The sequence below is a fragment of the Macrosteles quadrilineatus genome, unplaced genomic scaffold, assembly GCF_028750875.1.
Source record: "Macrosteles quadrilineatus isolate MER2022 unplaced genomic scaffold, UCM_ALF_1.0 Scaffold_5__1_contigs__length_97177068, whole genome shotgun sequence".
Taxonomy (NCBI): Eukaryota; Metazoa; Arthropoda; class Insecta; order Hemiptera; family Cicadellidae; genus Macrosteles; species Macrosteles quadrilineatus.
In genome coordinates, this window is record NW_026542598.1 from 34723978 (window position 1) to 34741873 (window position 17896).

General features: G+C 33.7%; 1 protein-coding gene across 2 annotated transcripts; it reads left to right on the forward strand.

The window, feature by feature from the left end:
* The first annotated feature begins 244 nt into the window (after positions 1–244).
* On the forward strand, positions 245–17775 carry LOC128993985 (dihydrolipoyl dehydrogenase, mitochondrial-like). 2 transcript variants are annotated; one of them, XM_054418147.1, is made up of 15 exons: positions 245–359; positions 1344–1502; positions 2355–2493; positions 5432–5532; positions 5755–5898; positions 6537–6638; positions 10816–10936; positions 11065–11168; positions 12163–12249; positions 13550–13686; positions 14168–14247; positions 15429–15538; positions 15997–16134; positions 16932–17021; positions 17408–17775. In XM_054418147.1, the coding sequence occupies exons 1-15, from the start codon at positions 318–320 to the stop codon at positions 17474–17476; spliced, it is 1623 nt and encodes a 540-aa protein (XP_054274122.1). In that variant the 5' UTR covers positions 245–317; the 3' UTR covers positions 17477–17775. The 2 variants fall into 2 exon arrangements, with proteins under 2 accessions (XP_054274122.1, XP_054274123.1); XM_054418148.1 differs by lacking the exon at positions 12163–12249.
* The last annotated feature ends 121 nt before the right edge of the window (positions 17776–17896 follow it).

Sequence of the window (17896 nt, forward strand, 5' to 3'; positions counted from 1 at the left end):
TGTTATGATTCTGGAAATCTAATTTTATGTGTTAGTATTATTTCATTTTATTGATGGAAAACTTTCTCATTTCTTTACATACCTTACCTATAGTATGTTTAGTCTATGCTAAAACCCCTGATCTACTGGTCCAAAACTTTATATAGTATATCCACCACAGATGCGAGTCTGCGAGTGAGTTTTTCTAATCTGTTGGCAGACAATGTGTAAACATCTGTTTGCAGTTGTATAGTCTGCCGTCTGCGTCTGCTTCTCCCTCTCTACCTCGTTTTATGTCTTTCTTTTTCCGATTGTAGGTCGAATATTTATGGTTAAAAATGCAAGCAAACATTTTAAATCGGATCTCCAATTCAATCAAAGTAAGTAATATAATCATATTAAACTTTACTAATATAAAATAAACCATATTTACTAATTATAATGTCAAAATATTTTGCATTTTCGATTTTCTTGCAAGCCATTCACTAGGCCTATCTCCACAGATAGGTCAACGATTTATCAATGTAGGCCTAAGACCTTAGCTCTGATTATTTTCTCCTAAAATGCTAAAATGTTAATAGTATGACAACCGTTAATCCCAATCCAGCTTAAATTATAATTTATAAATTCAGATAGGCTTAAGAATTTATTAAATAACAACAAACAAAGTAGCCTATAAGTTAAATTATTTAGGCTAGGGCCTATATTAGAATAGGCCTAACCTAAGTTAGCCTAGTTATGAAAAAAATGTTGACTAGGCCTAGGCCTATTTACGGAACGATGGAGATAGGTACCCTATTTCTTAACTGGGCTATGCTAATATCGATTGAAACTATCGAATTGAAAATATTGATTAATAATCAATATTTTTAAATAGCCTATATCTATTATAAAGTCTATCATAACCTAACCTAACCAACCAAACTTGCTGATGGTGAAAAAAACGTATGAAGGTTTACTAATCGAATCGATAGTTTCAATTGATATTAGCATAGCCCAGTTAAGAAACTGTACCCTCTATTAAAATAAGGTAAGAAAACTTCATTAACTTAGCTCATTGTGATCACAACTTATAACTAAACAACTTATCATTAATTAAATTAAAAAGTACTTATATAAGAGTATTTACATTGTGAGACATGATAAAACTCCGGATATTGAGGTTATTGTATACTAGGCTATATCCCATTCCTTTTACTTTTAAATTTTTACCTGTTATTGTCTGTGATATTAACTTATTTATCTAGTCTGACTGGGTTTACTGAGTAACCCTATGTTACCATGTCTATTCCAAGATTGTTTTGCCTAAGGACAATAAAGGATTTCTGTTTCATCAGAAGAGCTAAACTGCCTATTATTTCCAGCCATCAGCATGCACTCAACACACACACGCCTTCCCAGCACTCTTGTCAGTGTTACAACACAGACTGTACTCCAGTAGCCATGAGGCTGATATTGTTGTGATCGGCTCAGGACCGGGAGGCTATGTTGCTGCTATCAAGGCGGCACAGCTGGGGATGAAGGTGAGTCGACAATCTTTGTTTATATTTTTCAAAATGATAGTGTTTCTATGAACACAACATAAATTTTGTGATATTGTTTAGGTGCGTTGCTAGCTATTGGTAGTGTCTCAGACCTGGCCTATCCATAAAAATGTTTTTTAGCGATTTTTACTGCTTTCCCTTCAAAGCATTTTGTTATTATTTTATTCAAAATGTCACTGGCGTAGACAGTAAATAGGCTAAGTTATGTTCAGAGTTAATTTCTTGTGATTCTATCTTTAATTTGTCCACACTTCTTGGTTAAGGGGGATGGGTTGTGGAGTGTTTGTGAATAAAAATGAAAAATTAAGAGAGAAAAAAATAAGTCATGTTTTCAAGAAGAACAGAAAGGAATAATGTTTATTTGTACAGTAGGAATCATTTTTTAAATCATCAGCTGTTCTAAGTAAAGGCTAAAGAAAATTATTAGGTGATAGAACTTAACATGGGTTAAACACTTTTTATCTTGAAATCAGTCATAAGAGAAATTTTTTTACATCCCTGCACTTTGGTAATTTTTTCATCATGCTTCTAGTTATAAGTTAGAGACTGCTCAATGCTTAAAGTCATAGTTAAAAATAAAATTCACTAATGCCGTAGGCCTACTTCACAATAATTTACCAAAGTAAAGTTATCCTTTCCATTTGACTTGGACCAACATTCAGTAATACAAGTTATTCAACACATTAATTGAGGGTACGGTAGGCCTATATCGTCATTACGTTATTGTTCAGTTTCGTAAGCTTTTACCTACTGTCCAACTAGCTGGAATATGAGTTACCAACGTCTCTTCAGAGAAAAATTTTGTACTAATTTTATTTTCCGTACTTTCAGACGGTTTGCATTGAAAAGAATGAAACCTTGGGAGGAACCTGTCTCAACGTTGGGTGTATTCCTTCTAAAGCTCTACTAAACAACTCCCACTACTACCACATGGCTCATTCCGGGGATCTCAAGGGCAGAGGCATCGAAGGTAGGTCTAGGCAATTTTAAAATTTGCTGGAACAATTTGACTTAAGGGTAGCCTATCTTCTCTATTAGGCCTTGTTTTGTAATTTTGCTATTAAGTTACTTTAATCTACCTATATAACCATGGGTTAGTTAGTAACTCATATTGATGAAGTTTGCTAAAAAATTGTCTTGTGTAAATTTGCCTTTTAAGAAAACTAAAATCCCAGGTGACGTCTGAATATCTTAAACTAGCCTACTTTAGTTTGTTTCTTTGCCAATTGAGCTATGGCTTGGTCCTATTGGGCCATGCTCCGAACACCGAGAGAGCTCTGATTATGTAGAAGACTGCTGTTAGAAATATATTTGCGAGTGGTAGCCTAGATGAGATCATGCCAGACCACTTTTTGAACAGCTCGGCATTCTCACCGTGCACAGCCAAATACATAAGTTACTCAAATGCCTTCTTCTCTTAAAAGCTTACCCTAGGCTGCCTCACATTACACGAGACCAACTACACAAGTACAACCTGTGCTCTGCAAGAAATATATTGGTTAATAACTTCTTGATCAGCATTGTACATGTTATTAAATTTACGGAAAGTAAATAAAGATATGTTTTATAACACTTAAAACATATTTACGCTTACTGTTACTCACAAGACGGTACCACAAAAGATGGTAAGTGCTAATCTCTTTATTTTCACCTCTGAGTCGCCATTGTTATGTACTTATTGAATTAAATAATTATAACACATAATTGTAAGAACTAAAAATAAAGTAGGTAGGCTATTGTTATTATTCATTCCTGGCCGATTTTGATGCAATTTGGTTTGAAGGTGTAAGGCAGGATAAACTTGAATGAGTTCGTGAACCAGCATGATTGGACCATGGGAACGGGGTTTTACGGGGTAATAATGGGGTTTTCTAATATTTGACCCTCTTAATACAAAATTTCGCAATTTCTCTCAAGACCTTTTTAAAAAGCTTAAAAAAAACCCCAAATAATTCAGTATATCAAAGAGTTTTTGTACAATTATTGGTTCCGGAGATAATTCAAAACAATGTTATTTTTAAATTCCCATGTTATTCTTAAAATACGGTATGGAGAATATTGTAAAATGTTGTAGTTTGCTTGTTTGTGGATATATTTTGATCAAACTTGGTAAATTCAATTATTATATAGCCTACTAAGTAATTAATATTTTACTAAAAAAATACACTTTTTTACCCTCCCTGTAGCAGCAAGCCCAGGTACTCATTAAACCTAATGTTTATTAAATACATTTAATTGTAAATCAATTCAGGCAAATGGAAATTCGCTTAGTCGGCAGGTTTGCTGCGGCGGGGGTATTTTCCTAGTGCTTAGGGTGGGCAGTAGTTGTACGGCGCCCCTCAACCACCCTGGGCATATGCCCAGTCTGCCCGTTTATAAAAGCGGGCCTGCTTCTAATCCATCGAGGAGTACTTTATCACTGCAATGGACTTTTGAGTCTGAATCCAGCCGCCATCAAGTGTAAATATTGTGAATATTAGCTTAGATCATTTTTTTAAAGTAAATTTTTATCTGACAAGATCAATCCAGACAACTGGTCAACGATCGCCAGTTGGTAATGGTAATGGTAAGCACTGCCTCCACTGATTTCTTTAGCCTGTAAGCCACTCAGCGGACTGGTCCTTTCAATGGATTTTTGGCCTTCGGTTGCATTATAATATTCTTACTTCACATTTGGTTAAGACTTATATAACCGTCCCTTCTAATAACATCTTGCCTTGATATAATCAATAATTTTGAAGTTTTCAGACTGAACTCAATCATTAACCAACCATTCAAAAAGTGCTTGGACTTATTGCAAAGGCCATCTGTATAAAATATAGCCCTAAATGTGGAAAAAAACACAAATTATAAACTTTTTGGCTGACTACAGGGAAGATGATTCAAATCACATTATCCTTTTAAATCGTCAATTATCTCCACAACAAAATGTGGGATTCCTCGGATTAATTTTGAATACAAATCTTAACTGGGCATCTCAAATTGAAAATGTAAGAAAAAAATCAGACCCTTTCATTTTTTCAAGATATAAGAATAATCTCACAAGTAACGAATCTAGAAACCCAGCTAATAATATATCATGCATATTTCTCATCATTAATGACATATGGTAGGCCTATCTTGGTCTGGGGTAACTCTCCTTATTCAAAATAAAAAGATTTTTAAATTACAAAAAAAGTAATTCGAATTATTGGCAAAGTTCCCCCTAGAACCCCTAGTAAAAAACTGTTTCAAAACTTTCAAGTTCTAACTTTTTACGATCAGTAAATTTTGGAAATAGTATGCTGGGTCCATAGAAACCCCTCCACTTTTATGAAGTCCCAAACTCAACATAATTACAACACAAGAACAAAGAATATTATCAAACCTGTAGCTCATAATTTACAAGTATTCGAGTCATCACCACAATACATTGGTCAAAAAATCTTAAATTACCAACAAGTTTAATTACTCTAGAAAATCCCTCTAAGTTTAGACTTTCTTTAAAATAATGGCTCAAGTCTTTTTTCATTGGCAGATTATTTTGAGGACTGTTGGAATTATGTATAAGTAAACCTTCCCACTCTTTCTAGCTCTATTTGTCATGTAAACAATGTTGTATTTTGGGAAGATTCTGTTGATTTTGTGTAAATACAGATGTAGGCCTATTAGTTTTATCTATTAGTTGTAAGTCTTTATTTAACCATTGACAATATGTCCTGTTATTATGATGTACTGACATGTAACTCAATAAATAAACAAATAATTTGGCCTGATGCTCACACTGAAGCTTACAGTTCTGTTACAGTACTGTGATTACATTAATAGGGTTTAATAAATGTAATCTACATGAAATGCATAAGTGAGTGCATTAAGAGGGTAATGTCGTAATGTAGATGGAATGCATAATTTTATTGTTTTTTTTTTAGTTTCTGGAGTAACTCTGAACCTTGAGACAATGATGGACGCCAAGCGAACAGCTGTGAAAGCACTCACCGGTGGTATTGCTAGCCTCTTCAAGTCAAACAAGGTAGGTCAAACTTTTCTGTTGTTCAGTTAAATGTAGCCTAGGGCTATCTCATCTAATATCTTTTACTCATATTTGAGTTAAAATACGCACACATAATGGTGTACTATCTTAAATAATTGATATGCTTAACTCAGACCGACAATTTTCCATCAAAACATTGAGTGTTTAGAAGTAGTTCCGAGTTTTGAAATTGTTCTCAGCAAATGTTTGATCTTTCTCCAGGTTACTCAGATAAGTGGCCATGGAAAGATCACAGGCCCCAACGAGGTCACAGCTATCAAGGCTGACGGCAGCAGTGAGGTAGTTAAAGCGAAGAATATTCTGATAGCGACAGGCTCGGAAGTCACGCCCTTCCCAGGAATCGAGGTAATATAAGTCCATTACAGTTCAAAGTTGTTGACTGCATTTGGTTTTGCATTTATTAGTAGCCTATCATAAAGTTAATCTTGGGATAACCTGTGTAGCCTCAGGGTACCTTCTACCTCACCTTCTAGCTGTCACGGTAGAACACCTAGGATATATTCAACAAAGTTTAAATCTGGTAGGGAAAAATCAGAGATTAGTGGCATCTTTCGAGCTTAGGATTTGTCTACCAACAATGGTCAAGTGTGATAGAGAAGTGTTAAGCATTACAAGACATAAGAATCAGTACATTATGCCTACATTGCTGTCATGTATCCATCTACTTTAACCTACGGATGTTAGGTTTTGAAGTTGCATTGCTCCAATTTTAAGTCTGATCAAAAGAACCTTTAACCCTTGTCATCTTGAATAACATTTCAAACTCTGAACATTGATTAATGAGACTTAAGACATTATAAGATGTTCTAACATCATTCACTTGGCGAGTTCCGAAGGGCAAAAAATTTAAAGAAACCCCATATTAACCGGGGGCTGGGACCACTATGATTCGAAGAACTGATTTTTCTCCTGATTTCTATAGTGATTCTTTTTTTGTTTCGGGAAAATCATTATTGGATCATGTATTTTTGTTTGTTTTCCAGATTGATGAAGAGACTGTAGTGTCGTCGACTGGAGCGCTTTCACTGAAGAAAGTCCCTGAGAAGATGGTTGTGATTGGAGCAGGAGTTATTGGTTTGGAACTGGTAAGTTTTTTTGTGATTATAAAACTAAACAAGCAGCTAAGCAACTTTGCTGTGCCTAAAGAAATTTTGTGTGGTTAATATCACACTTTGCTAGTTGTGGGCTAAGTAAAATCAAGTAAACCTACTCAAAATTGAATCAAATTTAGGTTCTGTAATATAGTCACATTCTAGGATATCATCCTTTTGTAATACATAACATACAAAAACATTCATATTTATTTCATAAATATTCATTCTTTAGCTTATGGGTTATTCCTTTATAGTACCACAAAATCAAATGAAAGTACACTAAAACTGCAAAAATGGGCTATTACGAGTAGGCCCACAATGAAATAGAGGTAGGCCTATTATAATGAAGAAAATTGTGCGATCGGAACATCAAACGATGAATTCAAAGAATTACATATTATTAAAGTTTATGGAAAGTTTATCTTGGGCCTACGTCTATTATCGCAAAAAATTATTCAGGCAAATTTTAAATTTAAAAGCCACATGTACAATAGGCCAGGCATAAAAAAATTCAACTATTCCATTGCATCATAAATTAACTTTTTATATAAAGAATCCAATTTCTGTAGTGAAAGCATTTACCTAAATACAATACCAAAAAAAAGAAAATTACACAAAATTTAAAGAAAAATTACAAAATTTTCTGGAATTAAAATAAAACTCATCTATTTTTTTGATGGGCTCGAAACTTTCGTATTATACGAAGGCCACCCTTGTACAGTGCGCTGCGGCGGTTATGTAAGGTTGGGTTATCATACATTTTTTGTGACTCATCTGGTATCATTCGATTCATAATGAAACGAGGAAAGTCCTACAAACATACGATAACCCAACCTAACATAATCGCCGCAGCGCACTGTTAAATAAGGGTCAATCCATTTCAAATCATCCAGCAAAAAAAGAAAATGACACCCATGTTCTCAGATTCTAATGATTTTTTTGTCATGTGTTCCTTTTGCTATTCTAATTATGAATACCAAATTTCATTTTGATATCTTGAATACTTTTTTAGTTATGAATTTTCAAAAATTGCTAAAAATAAGCGTTTTCCCGTTCCCGCCGATTATTTGGAGTACGAAATTGTTTTAGTAAAAAAATTATTACTCAGTCAGTATTTATCATATCACAATGGGACTTTCACTAAAATGTTCAGAAAATCTTGTAGAATTAAGGAAAATTATTTTTATGGGGGTGGTCATTTTATGTTCCAGTCAGTAATCCATCCAACTTTAATTTTGGTCTACTCTTTAGCAAAAAAACACAAAATTTTGAAAAATTTGTGAAAATTATAGGCACTATGTAAACCAAAGGTGTTTTATCATATTTATGTTCCTAAGGATATATACTAACAGGTTATTAAAGAAAAACACTGGGATTTTCACTGTTTTTTAATTTATAGCTCATTAAACAGAAAAATATAATTTTCATAAAAAAGGCAGAGTGCGGACAGTTAAACCTGTACTAAATCAATAGCTACTTCAGAAAGTGTTATTAAAAAAATTATCAAGACCCATTTATAATAAAGTAGAATTATAATTTTGAAAGGCAATAAAACTGAAGTTTAAAAGCACTGACCCAAATTGGTAGGCCTACAATGTCAAGCTTAGTACAAAAAAGACGCTTGAAAAAATATGTACAGTATTAAGAAAATATGAAAACTTCTTACCACTAATCCTTAATGAATACAATTTTTGGAGATACTCAATCTGCTTTTTACATGAAGCACTTAATTTTGTATTTGGTTTTTTGTCAACATGTTTTGGCACTGTTTTTCAATTAAATCCATTTCTTTTTTCGGGAAATAATACATTTAGTCAGGTTGGGTAGCAGGAAAATATTTCAGTTCTGGCAGAGAAGCTGCAATTTTAGGTGGTTATAGTAGGCCTATACAAGTTTCTGAACCTAAAACCGCCCAGATCCCAATTTTTAAGGACCTTGGTCGTCCGTAATGACGTCTTTAAAATGGCGGCCGTAAGAGGATGCTGGGTCCCCATGAATTGGCTATAACGACCGAATGCCTTAATAGATTTTCATGAAATTTGGCACACAAGTGCTTTAAGAATACATTATCTCGGCCTGGGTTGAAAATGGTCAAGTTTCATCAAGTCATTTCAAAATGGCGGCTGTTCAAAACTAAAAAAATTATGAGGAAAATAATTGTGAATTGTTTTATACAGGGTGAGTTTTAAATGAGTTCCCCCCCCCCCCTACTTTTTTATACATTTCTTAAGATATCAACTTCGAACCACGTCAGATCATTGTAGAGTAGCAAGTGCTTCATTTTGACTGGGTTTAAATTTTTGGCCGCCATCTTGGTTCCGCCATATTGGATACGAAGTTATTTTTTCAAATGTAAAGGTAGGGTTGTGACCCACGGTTTCAAACAAGACTTTTACGCTGAATACGATGCTGCAATTCGTTTAAAAAAATGTTGATCCATTCTAAAGTAGGTAATAAGAACTTTTTATAAATTAATTTTTAGTCCATTATAACAATGTGCATTTACAAACTAAGGTCATAATCTCAAAATAGTGCTAGATAAAGATAAGTGGACACCACCATTCATTGTTGACTTATTTTCACTCGGTTATGACGGATGTATTTTTTTCAGCCGCCATCTTGGATCCGCCATTTTGAAATGTGATCAATTATTTTATAAGTATTTTGTTATCAAGCTTTCTTGATAAAATATTAAAATTATTTTGATTTAAAATGTCAATATTTCAAAAACCAAATATGACAATGAAAAACGGATTGCGGCATTGAATTCAGCATAAAAAAGTAGTTTAAAATGATGGGTCACAACACCACCTTCATATTTAAAATAATTAATTTAAAATAATAATGAGGTCTGGGCGGTTTTAGATTCAGAAACTTGTATACTATAACAACCTAAAATTGCAGCCTCTCTACCAGAACTGACATATTTTCCTGCTACCCAACCTGACTAAATGTATTATTTCCCGAAAAAAGAAATGGATTTAATTGAAAAACAGTGCCAAAACATGTTGACAAAAAACCAAGTACAAAATTAAGTGCTTCATGTAAAAAGCAGATTGAGTATCTCCAAAAATTGTATTCATTAAGGATTAGTGGTAAGAAGTTTTCATATTTTCTTAATACTGTACATATTTTTTCAAGCGTCTTTTTTGTACTAAGCTTGACATTGTAGGCCTACCAACTTGGGTCAGTGCTTTTAAACTTTAGTTTTATTGCCTTTCAAAATTATAATTCTACTTTATTATAAATGGGTCTTGATAATTTTTTTAATATCACTTTCTGAAGTAGCTATTGATTCTTAGTACAGGTTTAACTGTCCGCACTCTGCCTTTTTTATGAAAATTATATTTTTCTGTTTATTGAGGTACAAACTAAAAGGCAGTGAAAATCCCAGTGTTTTTCTTTAAGAACCTGTTAGTATATGTCCTTAGGAATATAAATATGATAAAAAACCTTTGGTTTACATAGTGCCTATAATTTTCATAAATTTTTCAAAATTTTGTGTTTTTTGCTAAAGATTAGACCAAAATTAAAGTTGGATGGATTACTGACTGGAACATAAAATGACCACCCCCATAAACATAATTTTCCTTAATTCTACAAGATTTTCTGAACATTTTAGTGAAAGTCCCATTGTGATATGATAAATACTGACTGAGTAATAATTTTTTTACTAAAAACTTTTCGTACTCCAAATAATCGGCGGGAACGGGAAAACGCTTATTTTTTACAATTTTTGAAAATTCATAACTAAAAAAGTATTCAAGATATCAAAATGAAATTTGGTATTCATAATTAGAATAGCAAAAGGAACACATGACAAAAAAATCATTAGAATCTGAGAACATGGGTGTCATGCCCTGGATGACTTGATATGGATTGACCCATAAGTGGCCTCCATATAATACGAAAGTACCATGAACTCTTTTCACTTTCTTATCCATGGACTTAAACCATTGACTGTTGGATACTGACATTGTATCAATTTATTTATATTTTTACTTAATGAAAACAGACTGCTTTTTATTTGTGTGCATACTTGTAAAAGCAAGTTTTTTATGCATAAGTCTAGTTTTTAGTAGAGGTCATTCAATGTAGATTTATATGTGCAATATAAAAAACTACTAGTGATTGGATTTCAGCGCATTGATTGTTTTTTCGTCTGCAGGGTTCAGTGTGGGGCAGACTGGGATCTCAGGTCACTGCTGTGGAGTTCCTTAACACCATTGGGGGAGTTGGTATTGATGGAGAGGTTGCCAAACAGTTCCAAAGGATTCTCGGCAAGCAGGGTACGCAAGATCATTGATTTTCAAGAAATATGCTATTTGTTTTATAATCTCTCTATTGCATATAAATATCAATGGTTACAAATAGATTCTTCCCCATAATAAACTGAAATCCCATAATTGGATTCCAGGAATGAACTTCAAGCTGGGAACTAAGGTTATGGGTGCACGGAAGGAAGGTTCTACCATCAAAGTCAGTGTGGAAAACGTTAAAGACGCAGCTAAGAAAGAAGAGGTAAGTTATGTTCTGGATAACAAATTAAACCTTTTCCCTCAAATAGAATCGTAATATGCTTTTTTAAATGAATTTTTCCATGGTAATTCATTGAAAAAAGGGTAATTCGGCTGTTTGGGGTCTGATGGGAGTTTTTGATACAAAAGATTGATTGACCTTGTGGCTGGTTGGTGAGAGGGCAACTAATGGCATGGGTTGGAGTATTTAATTATGTGAATATTTTTATGGGTAACTTAACTTGTGCATTAATTGGTTTGCTTATTCAATCTTGGTGGAGGGTTGTGCATTGAAGAGAAGAATCATCAAAGACCGCCAACTATGGACTAAGTTATTTTGCTTTGGCCTGGCTTAAGAACTTTTTCCAATTCATTGGTCATGCATGGTTCTTCTTTGAAATTGGTGAACCTACTAGAAAACAAATTATTTTGTATAATGGTTAGCATGCTAGGTCTGATAAACCCTTGGTAAATCAGTTATGCAACTATAATTATATTGGTTCTTGTTCTTGGGGAAAACTTAGTTTTTAGTAAATTTATTTTATATCTTGTTGGAGTCAGCTAATTCGCAACACTGAAAATTCATGCCCAACCTTACTTGTAGCAGTTAAAACAGCAATTATGCTACTGATTTAATTTTGGAAGCATATATTTGTGATAAAAATAAATAAACCTTTTCTAATCCTAATCAAGATACATTGAATTTCTCAAGTCTACTTGGGCAAAGTCCTGATATCATTAAACAGCAAACTAAGATCTATTTCTTTTTCTCTCATCATCATTTTTCTTGATAATTTGAAAGTCCCAATGATCAAATAGCTACTTTACTCATTAAACCGGTGACTTTTTTGAGGACTACCTTACCTGTATTACAGTGATTTACACAAATTATTTTTATTGTGGATGAATCTAACTTAAAAGATTAAATTAGTAGGTACAAGTACTAAATGCTACGAGATTAATCAAATGTTGCGCTGATACTATCGTGTTTTGTGTAGCGCGCTCAAACGGGACTGTTACAAACACTGTTTGGTGCCTTCCGATCCGATAGTGAGAGCTCGAAAGAGACATCTTCTCAAACCGAGGTATTCACATGTCTTGTGTTCAGATATTTGCCTGGCAAACTTTCAAATTTTTAAAGTTTTCGTAATAGTTATTCTTGATTGGCTTTCATTCACTTAATCGTTGTGTTTTCATGTAAATTGTTTCTGTGCACTCAGTATTTGTAACAGTTGGCTTCATTCATGTAATCCACACGGTTTTCAAAACTCTGTCAATATTTTTGGGCATTATTTCTGGGTAAAACTACGGAAAAGTTAGGATAAATTTCTATTGTTAAGCATTACATTTGCATTTTTACTATTTCAAAACTATTTTAGTATTTTGATATAAGTAAGTTATCCCTGAATTGTTGTACGGTAATTAAACCATCCAAAAATAGTTACTCTTTGCTTTTTTTCTGTAATTTATTTTGTCAACTTGTTATGTCCATTTATTATTTTGAAAGCACCACAATTTCAAAATGAGATGTGAAAACTCTTTGAATATTTCCTGACAAAAGTCTTTGAGAAATTCCTTAAAGATTGTGCAATGGGAATCTGTGGATTGTATTTGACAAAAACCTTAATTAATTGTGGTTCAGTTATTAGCTTGGTTCTTTCAAACAGTTTATTTATCTATAAATGTATATTTGGTTCCCAGAAATAATGCCCAAAATATGTAGGTGAGCATTCTAAAACACCATGTGCCATGTATATAATATTTACAGTTGGGCATTAGGATGATATTTTACTGTGACAACATAAATCCCGAATCCTTTCTTCTCACTTCTTAAAACACTAGGCTTACTTGTTCTCTTGATTTTTAGTTTACTTCTAAATTAAATAAACATTAATTATGAACAGGATTTGAAACATGTAAATATTGATCTTTTAAAGTCAATATTTAAAAAATGTCATTCATCTCGTCTTTGATGTTGTAACATCCTATATGTATTTGTTTATACAGAACTAGCTTAACCAATGAGATTGTTGAATTTGAATATTTCAAGTAGACTTGTCATCCTAAATGTTATTTGATTTTGACTGCTTTTCAATCTGCTTTTTTATATGAAATTTACAGTGTTAATAATGCCAAAGAACAAGCTACATTATCACAAAAAATTTGTCTATTTATTTGGCCCTAATATTTTGGAAATTTTTAAAAGCTATAAATGATTAAATATCTTAAATCATCAGATGGTTCATAGAGATGATAAATCTTGATTAGCTTTTGTTTGGATATATGGTCTTTTTTGCCGTCCAAGTTTAACCATCAATTGCATTGTTGACGCTATAGGTTATATTTCACATTACATTTTAAAATGAGCAACACATTGTTTTCCAGCTGGACTGTGATGTGTTGCTAGTGTGCGTTGGTAGACGACCATACACACACAACCTTGGGCTGGAAGATATTGGTATTGAGCGAGACCAGAAGGGAAGAATACCAGTCAACTCACGCTTCCAGACTGTCATTCCCAGGTGAGAGAATTAACTGCAAACCTTCGTTCATTTTTGGTTATGACGAGTTTATGAATAAGGAATTATTGCAGATTGTCTTTTCACAACGTTTTAGGATCTGGATTCTGATCCTGTCCTCAGGTTTTGAAGTACCTAAATCATAACAAGATTAGTTCACAAACCCAGTAAATAATAAAAAATCTCAAAGATAACCTCTCAGAGAATTTTATAGTAGGCTTAGTCAAAATAAACAACATCCCTAAAGAAAACAATAAATTTAATTAGTATACATCGGGGAATGATAAATCAGGATAAAGGTTTAGTTTGAACCAATACACTTTGCAGATGTGTACTTGGTGTGCCGAGATAACTAAACCAAAATGGTGAATTGTAGAGTTTGAGAAACATCTATAACCTAATTTATTTTCAAACAATCAATGGATGTCTTAGTACTAGAAGTTCATTAATTTTGATTGGAAGCTAAACCAAATCAATGTTGCAGCATTTTCGCAATCGGCGACTGCATTCACGGACCCATGTTGGCGCATAAGGCAGAAGACGAAGGAATTGTATGTGTAGAAGGTAATATAAAATATTCTCCATTCCTATCACAAACATAACTTTGCTAGCTTTTATATCTTGCAATTTAGTTCCAATTACATTTTTATTGCTGAAATAATTCAAAGCTTAAGATACTGTAGTAATTTTTTGTAAGGCAATATAATGTTTAATTTAGAAGATTTTGATTTTAAAAATCAATTTGACTTTTGGAATAAACGCGTTCAAACAAGGTCACACTAAAAAAACAGGCCGTAATGCTCGTCAAGCATGACGTCACGATAGAAGACGGCAATGACGTAGGTATTTATTTATTTATTTTCCAAGGAAAGATTAAAACAAGCAGCTGATCACAAACGGCAAACATTACGTCGTTGCCGTCTTCTATCGTGACGTCATGCTTGACGAGCATTACGGCCTGGTTTTTTTAGTGAGGCCATGGTTCAAAGTGTCCTAATTTTTCTTAGCTCTTTTTTTTAGAGAAGCTTTATTTTTTGTATCATGGTTGAAAAAAAAACTTGTATGCGTTTAGTGGCTTAATTCAGCTATGTTTATTTTCATTCATTTCATGAACATGAGTATTGAATGTCTACAGGTGTAGTTCAAACCTTAGGTTAGAGAATCTACATAACCTACAATATCAAAATCTTAGCTAAAACATGTCAAACACTTATAGAATTTAGTGTAGTGGTAGTGTTCTATATTTGGAGTGCTCTTAGCTGCTAGTATTTTTAATGAGAGAACGAGTCCAGTGTCAGAGTGTAGGACTTCAATTCCCAAGGTTCTGGTTTTTTTTATATCTAGAGATATCATGAACTGCCTACATAAAAAAATGTACAGGTATTTTTAGTACAGTGTACATATTCACACACATACAGACATAACTTCGAAAACCACTTTTTTTTATTCAGGGGGACCAAAACGGATACCTCTACCCAAAAAACAAACTCTAAAATGTTGATAAAAACAATACTTTCTTCATATAAATAAATAAAATTGTCATACTTAGGTATTATACCGACTACACTAATAGTTTACCTAATCTAGCCTAAGGGTGGACTATGTTTTAGGTTAGGTTGGGTTAGGAAGATTTTGTTTTTTTAAACTAATTAAAATCTTATTTGTAAAATCTTAAGTCGATTTATCAGTGTGGTTGGTATAATACGTTATATTGTGGAGGCTGATTGATCAATACTCTACTACAGGTATTGCGGGAGGTCCAGTGCACATAGACTACAACTGTGTTCCCTCCGTCATCTACACTCATCCCGAGGTCGGCTGGGTCGGCCGTACTGAAGAAGACCTGAAGAATGATGTAAGATGACATTGACAACTACTGTAAGATGTTATTATTATATACTTGAGAAAATAAGAATTAAGTGTAAGAAGTGTATCATTGTCTGTAGGAGTTTGATCGATAACTGTAAGATTTTACCATCAACTAAAAGTACTTTGTTAGTCATTTTCCGGTTTAATCGATAAAATGTAAAGTTGTAACATTAACTGTAAAAATTTTATTTTAACTGTGAGAATGAGAATGTATGTGGATTAACCTGCTGAGAATGTATGTGGATTAACTGCTGAGAATGTATGTGGATTAACTGCTGATAATGTATGTGGATTAACTGAAACCTCAAATTTACTGATTATTCTTACTTACTAAGTTAGTTATCTCATTTATTTAGTGTTTTAACCGTACAACATTTTAATTTGACAAGGTCCAAGAATGTAGCAGCATTCTATGCAAGTAGGCTAAAGACATTTTTCTTTCAGGGTGTTGACTTCAAAATAGGAAAGTTCCCGTTCGCTGCCAACAGCAGAGCGAAGACGAACAACGAAACAGATGGATTTGTCAAGGTGCTCGCTGACAAACTGACCGACAAGATCCTGGGCGTCCATATCATCGGACCTGTAAGTATTTCATTTTACTGCACCTCATTTAACACTACTGATGTTGATCAGAGTGCTTGGGATGACAATAAAAATTCTATGCCTGTTACAGTGGAAGATATTTACCTCACTGGCCAAGACACTGCGAAAGTCAGACCTTGAACTTTGGTGTTGTTTTGACATCCTGACCTACATTTGCCAGTTGATTTTAAGGGTTGGGCTCGAATATTATGTAGAATACTCAATTCCAAACTATACCTTTGAATAAAAGACATTGATTATTTGGAAAATTGGCTTTATAGAATGGCTCTGTCCAAAATGTTTTGGTTTTGTGAGGTCATAATTATAATTTTTTCTACATTTTTAAGTCTTAAAAGTTAAAGCATGTTGACTAGCTAGCTGAAAACCCTAGTACTTTGTGCCAATTAATGATTGTATTTTTTTTATTAACATGATACATGAATAGTTGAATCGGTACAGATGAATTCCCGTCTAGTTATATGGCGTGAGCCTGATAATAGAACAGTTGGGTCTGGGTGTGATCCTAAAGAAAATCTTAAGCTTTTTAGCTTTTTGATGGTTTTGGAACTGGACCCTGTTGTCTTATTGTTAGGATTTCAATTCATTGTCACAACTTAACAAACTGTTGCTTACTTATGTCTAACGATACACACATTATCTACTCTTTTCTAATCTCATTGTGCATTCTCGGCTTAAAATATGCACACCAAGTGATAAATAAGATTTTTACATCAATTAACAGGTAATGTCTTTAAGTTAAGCTAACACCACAGCACTTGACACGTAATTTGTTTCAGGGAGCTGGAGAGCTGATCAACGAGGCCGTGTTGGCAATGGAGTACGGAGCATCTGCAGAAGACGTAGCTAGAGTGTGTCACGCCCACCCGGTAAGTTTAAATTTTCTTACTAAACACTAAACAGGTTAATGATCTCTTTTATCCTTGAATGTGTCTGTCTGCTTTGACTTCGGGCTCCTGTGTGAAACCTATCAGGCAAAACCAGGGATGAGCTGTAGAGCATAATGATAAATTCTAAATGAATGCACTGAGATGCAAAGAAAGACATTCTAACCTGGCTTTGCAGTCTGTCGTACTGACTAAGCCATAGAAATTTCCGCACAATGCTTGCGGCTCAGGCTCTTCCTAGCTCGTCACAATATGCTAGACTTGAAAGCGCACAGTCTTCCCATGAGGAAGTTTTCTCTGTTTTACTTCTGTGTGTAAACGACTTAACCTCATGGTTTAATGTTTACTTATAACTCATTTTGTTGCAGACTTGTTCCGAAGCCTTGAGAGAGGCGCATCTAGCAGCTTACTTCGGCAAAGCGATCAACTTCGGTTAAACTTCCTAAGCAATCTTGTACAGAACTTGTGAATCTTTGGGGCTGTAGTGAAGCATCAGGCAGTCAGTGCCTACTGCACTGTGCATTTGTAGAAATCATCTGATGCACTTCGAGTATACGATCCATCTACGCCATACTCGTGACGAAATTGTACATAATTCCCGGTTATACCATATTGTGTATTGAGATATTAATTTATAATATATTTTGTTTTAAACATTAATGTTGGATTTGAATCGTCAGCTTATTGTAATGTTATACTTACCACCTTTTTTAGTTATAAAGAAATTCTTTTGAAATAGCGGTTTGATTTAAACCCCACAGTTTTGGATTATCGGTTTAAATTTAGTATTTTGGTAGCACTTGTATGGAAGTATGAATTAGAATTCTATATATAATTTTATCACAAAATTTTGGGAA

What these genes read in the sequence shown, in the direction of transcription:
- LOC128993985 (XM_054418147.1), top strand. Translation starts at nt 318, where the DNA reads ATGCAAGCAAACATTTTAAATCGGATCTCCAATTCAATCAAA. An exon ending in ACGCAGCTAAGAAAGAAGAG is followed by an intron (nt 11,169 to 12,162) that starts GTAAGTTATGTT and finishes TGTTTTGTGTAG; the next exon opens with CGCGCTCAAACGGGACTGTT. An exon ending in AAGAAGACCTGAAGAATGAT is followed by an intron (nt 15,539 to 15,996) that starts GTAAGATGACAT and finishes TTTTTCTTTCAG; the next exon opens with GGTGTTGACTTCAAAATAGG.